Source organism: Vigna unguiculata, chromosome 9 (assembly GCF_037176805.1).
Source record: "Vigna unguiculata cultivar grain cowpea cultivar isolate G323 ecotype 2 chromosome 9, ASM3717680v1, whole genome shotgun sequence".
NCBI lineage: Eukaryota > Viridiplantae > Streptophyta > Magnoliopsida > Fabales > Fabaceae > Vigna > Vigna unguiculata.
Genome location: NC_140800.1, coordinates 31282746 through 31292998, shown reverse-complemented (window position 1 = coordinate 31292998; position 10253 = coordinate 31282746). Strand labels below are relative to the sequence as shown.

At 33.4% G+C, this 10253-nt stretch overlaps 1 protein-coding gene across 1 annotated transcript; it reads right to left on the bottom strand.

Moving 5' to 3' along the window:
• Positions 1–563: 563 nt before the first annotated feature.
• Positions 564–1640, bottom strand: LOC146883892 (uncharacterized). The gene is made up of 2 exons (XM_085666767.1): positions 1188–1640; positions 564–1088 (listed from the first exon to the last, which is right to left on the bottom strand). Exons 1-2 carry the CDS (start codon positions 1638–1640, stop codon positions 564–566), a joined length of 978 nt encoding a protein of 325 aa, XP_085522893.1.
• Between the last annotated feature and the right edge of the window lie 8613 nt (positions 1641–10253).

The following is a 10253-nucleotide window of genomic DNA, read 5'->3' as shown; positions in this document are numbered from 1 at the left end:
ATGGTCTTTTCTAAGATGAATACAATAATATTTTTGTTTTAAAAGCTCTAATCTTTTATCAAAAATGTGTCCAAGCCTATTGGGGCACAAATTGCTAGTATTACACTTATCAATATAGTTGACAAAACGATCAGGAATGGTGAAAACGTACAGACCAACATGTTGGTTAACTGAACCAATCCTCCTGCCTGTTTTTTGATTCTGGATGAAGCAACCAATGTTAGAGAAGACAACTTGGATATCTGAATGCAAAACAAGCTTAGAAACAGAAAGGAGATTATATTTGAAATTAGGAATATATAAGACATTATTCAAGATAATTCATCACAAATTTTTACAGATCCCTTATGAGTGGCTTCAGTTTTAAAACCATTAGGAAGTTTAACCATAATATTATTAATCTTTTAATAGGAAGAGAAATTTTTAAAAGACATGGTGACATGATCGGTGGCTCCCGAATCCAGGATCCATGTAATAACATTATGAGATTGAAAAGAATTAATACTTGAAACAACATTACCTTGTTTGTTAGCATCTGAAGAGATAGTGCATATTTGACTAACTTAAGATTCAACATGATCAAAATTCTGATTTATCAGAGCCATGAGGGCTTGATATTGCTTTTGAGTTAGACACATTTCTTTATCAATGCCATCATCCTTGGCTTCATAACCCTTGCTCTTCCCATTATACATTTTATGTCCAGGAGGAAACCCATGCTTCTTATAGCAAATTTCCACTGTATGACCATTCTTGCCACAATAAACGCACACTTTTCTATTCCCACTATTCTTGCTAGGAAAGCCATTCTTTTTAAAACAAACATTTTCAGTATGCCCCGAATTTCCACAATAAGAACAATTAACAGTATTTATAGCAACTACAACATTAGATTCATAATGATTAAAGAAATTGTGTCCAATGAATTGTCTTTCTTGTTGAACAACATATGAAAATATTTTAGATATAGGAGGGATAGGATCCATAAAGAGGACATGCGACTTTATGTTAGAATATTGTTCATTTAATCCTCTCAAAAATTGCATTGCTCTGTCCTCAGTCTTTCTTTGAGAAATTATTAAAGATACCTAACAAGAACACTTAACCTCACAGCTACATGCAGGATCTGGTCGAAAGCTTTCCAGTTCATCCCACAAGATTCAAAACTTGGTGAAGAATTCAGTTACCGTGATATCCCCTTGTTTAAGAGAAGTTGTCTCCATTTGCAACTCAGAGATTCTTAATAAATCTCCTTGAAAAAATCTGGATTGTAAGTAATTCCAGATGTCTTGAGCTCTATCCATCCATAGAATACTCTGGCGGATATGTAGTGACATTGAGTGGACAATCCACGAGACTACCATGTTATTACAACGCTTCCAAGCATTGTGTGAAGCATTAGTCTTTGTAGGTTCTTCAACCGAACCATCCACAAATTGAGCTTTGTTTTTCGCGCTCAAGGCTGTAATCATGGATTTACACCATGAGTGATAATTGGTTGAATCCAACATAAGGTAGACAAGGGCTGTTGCAGGGTTTTCACTAGGATGCAAATACAAGAAATTGTCACTAGACAAAGAAACGTTAGATGAAGAAGGAAAAGAAATGTTAGATGATGATGTATTGCTTTCTGTAGCCATGTCAAGACTGAGAAAAGAAAGAAAAAGAAAGAAGGAAAGAAAGAAAGAAGAAGGAAAAGAAAAGCAGAGTATCAGGCGCAACAGAACTCTTCAGGTGAAGAGCTCTGATACCATATTAGGTATCGTGCATGAGCTGCTGATCTTGCAGTGTAATGCTTTCCATGTAGTGATAAAGTGATATTGATGGTGAGAGAGAAAGATAACATGTGAAAAGGAACTCATATTATTAGTCTTACATAGAAGATTGATATATGTGTTTACACATAGGACAAAGACTCATTTATAAAGGAGAAAAGAAAAGGAACATAATAAATAAAATTAGTTTGAGGAGTTGCCGCTTGATTGTGAGGATTTTTTGTTGATCGTGATAGCAAAATTATTAGTGTCTTTAATATCAGTATTATTCTGAGACATATTTTCTGTCAATTTTGTTTTGAATTTTTTTTTGTTAGAAATACTTACAAATTTTATTATGAAGAATAATTTGTAAGAAATTGCTACCAGATTTTTTGCAAACTATTTTGTACAAAGCATTTTTCGCAGAAAATCTTGTAAGAAATACTTTTAAATTTTGTAATTTTGTAGGAAATAGTTATTCACGAAAAAATTACCTATTAATTAAAACTCTTAGAAAAAATGAAAAAAAAATATTGAATTAAAACATTATGTTCATCATTAACCTTCAAGGTGTTGTTATCAGCATTTTAGATTTAAGTTCTTTAAATGCTAATACAGTTAATATCTTCCATGTTAATAACTTTATAGTATAGGAAAGATGACTTACCATCAAGTTTGGAACCCATGTGATGTGCAAGTATTCCACTGTAATTCTTCTCAACACAAGCAATACATATATCTATGATCTTGAACATTGAATCTTCTTGCACGAGTGGTTGCGCTACAACTCAACTAGATGCATCTACTTCACAACTTCAATAACAGGATCATCTCCAATGATCTCAGTTGACAAGGGTCTTAACATGCACATGAAGAACAAATCTGACTTCTCAATGCCACCTTGTGTACGTGTCTGACTGTTATGACTTCAAAGCTGAGTAATAATATTTGGAAGCATGATTTTTTTATTTCCATTGGTCCCAGGTTGTTAAATTTGACTTGTATAGGTCTTCCATTACATTCCTCCCTATATTTGAATATCTACAAGACTAGACAACACACAAATATTTTCAGTGTAATATACATGTGCACTTTACTAATCTATTTCATTAATGGCCAAACTTGCATTCCAATGTCCCTTGTATTTAATATATTCTGCACCAAATACTTTATCTTTTAATTCTCTTTTTTTTTAGTTGCCTCAAATCACAATGTTTTTAAACACTCAATGGGACATTGGTTCCAATCCGAAAATGAAAATGTCACATTTAGCATTTTATGCTTTATCCACAACCAAGCATTCAATTGTGTCATGCTAAAAATATTCTCAACATCCACCTTTCCTTGTCTAAATATTGCGTTATTTCTATGTTTAGAAACCTCCCAAATTATTGCTACCTATAATACCTTCCAAAACTTGAGATGTTTTCCATGACCCCATCCCAAAATTTTTGTTTCCTTGGATTCCCCCTAATTGTCATTCCTAGGTACTTGAATGGTAGCTTCATTTGGCTACAATTTAGTATTCTAGAAAAATTCTCCATTACTACCTTCTCACTCCTTATAACACTTGTGGTAGTTAACTTTCAGAAATCCTCGGACGTTCTGTTTGATCTTCTTGAACTCTAGTATATGTTTCTTCATCATGAATGTCATCATCTTCATTTGGATTATTCTTTCCGCCGCATTCCCTACCATTTTCGATTAATTCATCTTTTCTTTCAGTGTTAGGGTTTTATGTATGTAGGACCAATTTGAGAGTTATGTTCCCATAAACATTATTTTGATTTTGCAACACCTGGTTACGAGCCCCCTATGTTTAGTTTAGGCTAGTGCTTCCCACCTTTCTATTTGGTTGGGCTTTTTTTGTAGCCCATTCCTCATGTGTTTTAATATCCCCCTTAGCGACCCAAAACACTTGTTCAATCTTTTCAAGGTTTGTCTCTTCCACCCTAGATATGACCGTTTCCTTTGTACAAGATTGGTCAGAGTAGATTGCCCCATTAGTGTGTGTTTTTTGCCTTTTCCCTGCCAAGGTCTGGTCTTCTTTAGCAAATTCCTTTTTTGTGTTTTCTTATCAACTTTCCAATTTGCTTGCATTACCTACCTGTTCAACCGCCATCATCGGTTGTGTGTTGCCATCTTCCTCAATCTCCAACGATTCAATAGTTGGATCATCCTTGTGAATTTCAAATCCATGTTCTAAGTCATTCAAGTCCGAGAAGCTACATTTCTCCATTGAATGGATTGATATGCTACTATTTGACAATATATATTCAGAAGCACATGTGCAGTATTTTTGGTGTTCATGAACCATCTCCTTTTCTAGTGTTATGTGGTACACTGTATCATTTATTTTCATATCCACCTTCTTTTGCACTTTACAAGCTATATGTAATCTTGCTTTAAACCTCACATATTCCAAGTTTTCACCTAGTAATAGAGTATCTGTAGTTGAAACCATTGGACCTATTGGAGCCACCACTTTACGTAAGCACTCTTCATTCCAAAGAGTTAAAGGCAGGCCTCTACATCTGAGCCACACTATTTTATTCCCTGCGATTTGTTCTTTGGACCAAGGAATTGTTGATTCAAATAAACTTTCACACAATTCTTTGTTTTCTCCAATTAGCCTACCCAAATCTTCACCTTCGTGGCCCGTGATTAAGATCATATTATCTCCTAAATATCTTATCGTTAGTGATCCCATTCCACCTTCGCTGAAGTGTTCTTTTAATGTTTCCATGTCTAGGAATTCTTTTAATTTAGCAATGAAGCTTCCTTTTAGCCATTCTATACCATATTCTTCTATCTCAAATTGAATTCCATTCTAATTATTTGTTTCGTTTCTCTTCCCCTCTTTTACCACTTGTGCGTATGATTATAGATTTGTTTTCTTCCTCCAAACTACTATGTTCTCAGGTTTCCTTATTGTCATAGCTTTTAGATCTTTTGGACCAGTGCGTTGTTCGTCATACCTTCCAAATTTGGGTTTGTTTACATACAACTTGGTTATACCAATCATTATCTTGTCCACTTCCTTTTCCAATTGTCCAACATTCTTAACATCAAAGAACCTCACAAACCCAAATTTGTTTCCCCACCTATCCAGCTTCCTCGAGATGAATACCTCCTTCACTTTCCACATCTCCTAAAAATCTTCCACATATCATATTCTTCATAATTATTTGGGAAATGTGAGAAGAAAAACGTTGTGACATTCATACTTTCTTGTTTCTCATAAAATTTTAGCAATTTAACGGTGTTAGTTAAAAACGAGGAGCTGACACGTGGCACCTATTTAACGGTGTTAGTTCTCTACTAACGGAAATGACTTAATTGATACTAATTTACAAACATGAGGACCTAATTGAGACTAATAAAAATACGAGGACCAAATTGAGATTTTGTTACAAAAACGAGGACCAATGGAGTATTTTAACCAAAATTTTATAATAAATTCTTAAGAAAAATCTAATTAAATGAAAAATTCTAGTAATTCATCTTTCTCTAACTAACTTGCATACTCACTTCAACGAAGGAAGTAAAGAGACGACAAAGAAGATGTTATGCTTTGTACGTTGAAGATGAAGAATACAGAGGATCGAAGAAGATGGAAAATGAAGATGGAGGATATGGATTAGTGATAGTTGAGAAAAGAAATATTTTATTCTAGTTACACCATTTCTTTTTTGTCTAAGTTCACCTCTCTCATCCATATTTTGTTTCACACCTAAAAATTTCTTTAACCAATGTAAACATATATCATCGAAATAAATTAAAATTTAAACATAATTTCCTACAGGGACAATATTTTGAACCTTATCTTACCACAATTTTTGAGCTTCTCGGATGGATGTCACTCAGTTTTATTTGTCCTGTCCTCGTCACTCGACACTTCCTGAATCATTGGAGGGTTACCTGCAAAAAGGACTCCGATGATTAAGTCAGCCAAAGCTCTCAGTCAAATATCAAATTATGCACTAGTGAAATGTATGTCTTTAATTGCTGGGGTACATTCTTATTTATAGAAGTCTAATATTTATTTACCATGGTTTATTTGCGTTGGATTAGACTATGTGTTGGGCCTTTGATTATGTCTTTAGTGGTCAAATCCTTTATTGGGTTATTGTGAACTTGGTTAGGCCTAGGTTTCAAGCCTAACACCTTTTCATAATGGTTCAACTGAATTTTTTCTAAGTTAGAATATGCGGCACCACGTCCATCACCACATACTTGTTTCGCGGTTGGTTAGGGTAGATGTTTGAGGAGGTTGGATAGTTGATCAATTTGGTCGTCAAGTAGATTTAGCTGATTCGTTGTTTTTTTGTTTTGTACTTAGTTGTGGACTACTTGATATTCCTTCAGGCTTGGCGGCTATTTGCAAGCTACTAACCTTTAGATGGCGGATAATCTGAATACTATGGCATAGTGGCCAATTTTGCCTATGTGGTATATGTAATATAGCCAATCCCGCCACTATGATACATAATTTAAATTTAATTATTACTTGTAAATAATTTCATTCAGTTATTTATTCTAAAACATAAAATTTACTAAATTTTGATTACAGTTTTGCCCATTTTATTGAGGAAGGGTTGGGGAAATCAATACCGATAAGAGATGGAAAGGGAAACAAACTTCATTTGCAAGAAGAGTGAGCCTTGTGTAACATCCCATTTAATTAATAAATCTAATTAAAAGAAATGTCACACAGATAATATAAGAGGCAAGATCCTGGAGTATAGACACTACTCCTTATAGTTATCCAAAAGAAACCAAAATAAAAATTAAGGCACACCATGATGCTAGTAACCAAAATAGTGTAAGGGGTCAACATTATACAAAGAAGGTGCAAAAATAAGACACTACATGGGCCATGGCCCTAAAAGAAAGTTGGAATCCAACCTAAAGAGGCTATGTAGCGGAATCACCATTTCCCTGTTGACCACAATCATTTCTCGCATCTGCTCACATCAATAAATTGATGATCATCGCCAAGAGAGAATATCACACACATAATAATCAAACAAGCAAAGGGTAAGCTAGAGTAGAAAATAATTTATCATACAGTTACATACAATTTCATAGTCCAAGAAGCATATGTCAATCAATCATGTTATGACTTGCAAATAATACACTAAGACTCAAGACATGACTCATCCGAATACATATAATTAGTTAGATTCAATAGATACTTGCACTTGTGGTGGCCTTTACTACTCTATCGAGCTAATTGTTACAGTGTTTCATCCCTCCACGCACAATGTTAGCCTTAAAGTGTTCCAGGCCTCCTGCTACTCTCACCACTCGAGTCAGTACGCTCTATGTGAGACTAACTGACTCTTTAGAGTGTCAAGATGCAATCCTTACCTTGAATCCTCACTAAGTTATATAAATGAGGCACCACCATAAACTCCCACTAACAGGGGTCATGGAATTATGTCCTAACCAAATGAGGCACCACCATGGGATCTCACCTAGAGACTCATGGAATTACGCCCTGACCAATGAGGCACCACCACAAAACTATCATGGAATTACGTCATGACCACACCAACATCATGTTCCATCAATCAATATAACATTATTGCTCATACCAATTCCATGTCACTTTTATAACTAACCATCCCATGTTCATTACACGCCAAGATCATGCCAAACTCATCATTCACAACCCATAAACCATTTTACTCATGCATATTCACTCATCTCATGCTTTAACATAGCAATCCAACTTAACAACACATTATGCAAATGATTTTGGGATTTTAGAAATAAAACTGCAGCTTGTGTAAAGCTCCAAAAATTTTCTATTTATATTCAAATTAAATATGATTGAATCAAGAACCAAATGAAACAAGAACCAACTTAATTGAATAACTATAAAGAAAGTTATGCACCAAATAAGCAACACAGGTCAATGTTGTCAACAACCAAACTACAGTGATCTTGCGATAAAAATTGCTCTCACTATAGAGCTCCAATTCAAGATCGGATCCAAGAAATATGTGTTAAGGATCATCAGTTAAAATATCAGCTCAATCCAATGGTTAACGAAGTAGGAACCTTCATTTTACGAAAATTGTGCAGTGTTGTAAACAACCAAACTACAGTGACCTTGCCATAAAAACTGCTCTCACTATAGAGCTCCGATTCAAAATCGTACCGGTCAAAGTCAAGAATTGTGTGTTAACGATCAACTGTAAAATTTTAGCTCGATCCAACGGTTAACGAAATAGAAACCTTCATTTTACGAAAAGTGTACAGTATAGAAAAAAGAGTAACGCCACATCAATCAAACATACTCGCACACCATAGATTTTATTCGACCAACAACCTCATTCAAGAATCACAGCCACACAAACAGACAAAAAATCGGCAAAATAACTTTGAAAACATAAACCCTAGCTTGTCTTACTTGGAAAATTCTAACTCAAGCAAATGAGATCCTTGGCGGACTAGCACCTAAAGTGGAAGCAAACAACGGAACTGAAAATAGTAACGGATGAACGAAAATGAGCTATGACAGAGACTAGCGTAGAACTAAAGCTTGAAGAAAAGAAGGGAACGTAGAGAGCTCAACTTACTTTGAGGGAATCGTTCAACGGAGGGGAAAAATAGGAGAGCTCACTCAAACCCTCGCAGAGCTTCTGAAAACAGTTCAAGGAGAGTGTAAGGTGGTTGTTGGCAAAGTGAGAGCTGAATGAGAGTGTTTTGGCTGCTTTAGGGTCTTTGACACCTTACGGGTCAGCTTGTAGGACCAACTGATTAAATGTCGGCCTTTAAAATAAAGGCAGAAAATAAGGAGGGCCTTACACCTTATTAAATCTATTCTTATATATTGCTATATAATGTAAATTTTTTACATTCTAATATGAAAGCTTATGATGACCCAAACTCGAGGTATGAAGGAATAATTGCTTGTTACTGTTCCGCTATTTCCTTAAAAAATGTTATAATCTTTCTCAGATCCAAGAATTATCTTTCTTAGAATTAAGTTCGTATATGCCTTTCGTTATATATATATATATATATATATATATTAATATTAGATTATCTAATAAATTATAGATATTTTAGTAATTTAAACGGGAACGAGTATTTGGACAGGGATATGTATATCCTCATTCTCATCCCTATTTTTAGTTGAAAACTTCGAGTAATACATATACCCTTACCCATATCTAATAAATTTTTAGAAAAAAATTTATAAATTAAAAAAAAACGAAAAAAAGAAAAAAAAGAAAAAATTAAAAAAGAAAAAATTAAAAAAGAAAAAATTAAAAAAATGTAAAAAAAAAATTAAAAACTTTCACGGCTCAACACGTATCATGTACGTACACGGTATTAACTCTAACTTAATAGAAAATGTCAAAAATCTTTTTAAATAATTGTGGTACTAAATTGAACCAACCAAGAAACCAAATTGAACTAAACAAAAAATTAGGAAACTAAATCAGTAATTATACCAATTTTAAATTATTCAAACCTGATCCAAACACAAAATACAAGTTTTTTTTTGTTAAATTTTAACCTTTTGTGTCTAAATTTAATAGTAACAAAGTATTTGTTTTAGTATTGTTACACAACTACATTACCTTCATAAAATAGGAGTTGCAGCGAACTAAGATGATAGGAGAAATAGGAATATAAGGTAATTAATATTATTTGTGAAATGAACCATATAATTATGAGGCCTTAAGCTTACAACTAAACCTTTTTTTTAAGATATTCTGGTTGATATAAAATAAAAATACATGTTTCTGTATAATTTTTCTTAGAAACAGAACCGTCCTTGAATTTTAAAGGCATATTTTGTACAAGGAATAACTTTTGTATTTATTTAATTTTCATACACATACTGAGAGCTTTGGTTCAGAATGTAAAAGCAAATAACATTAAGAAAAAGTATGGATGAAATAATAATATAATTATTGAAACTAAATGTATATAATAGTATTTAGATAATTTTAGAAATTAAAATAAAATTATTTAGAATACGGAAATAGACAATTAGAAATGTGAGCAGTGTTGTGTTCATAATTGTCTATATAATGTTGGTTGTGAAGGCAACAAAGTGGTGATACTGATAGTTGTGACTATACAACAACAAAAAATGGTGATAAGAACATGATAGCAGTATTGAGAATGATTAAATAGAAAATATTAGTGGGATGAGAGTAACATAGCAATGGTGACAGAAATAATAGGGGTGATGGTGTGAGGTGATTATGGTGACTAGATGGCCAAGACTATTACAATTAATAGAAGCGTATCTGATAAAAAAAAATATAATGTTAGCTAAGCATTGTTAATTTCGTATTCTGAAAAAGATAAAAAGAAGTATACAATTGAGAATGAGTGAGTCTACAAAATACCAGGTGCAGCGTAACGTCCTGTTTAGTTTTGCTGATATATTATTTACAAAGATGGAAAAAAAAAGAAATGAAAGTACATATTTATAAGAAAATTGCAACTAGAAATTTAGGATTT

Excerpts from the sequence above, each read along its gene's own strand:
- LOC146883892 (XM_085666767.1), bottom strand. The coding sequence starts at position 1,640 with ATGGCTACAGAAAGCAATACATCATCATCTAACATTTCTTTTCCTTCT. Across the intron at positions 1,089-1,187 it reads TTAAACAAGGGGATATCACG|GTATCTTTAATAATTTCTCA; the intron begins GTAACTGAATTC and ends TGTTCTTGTTAG.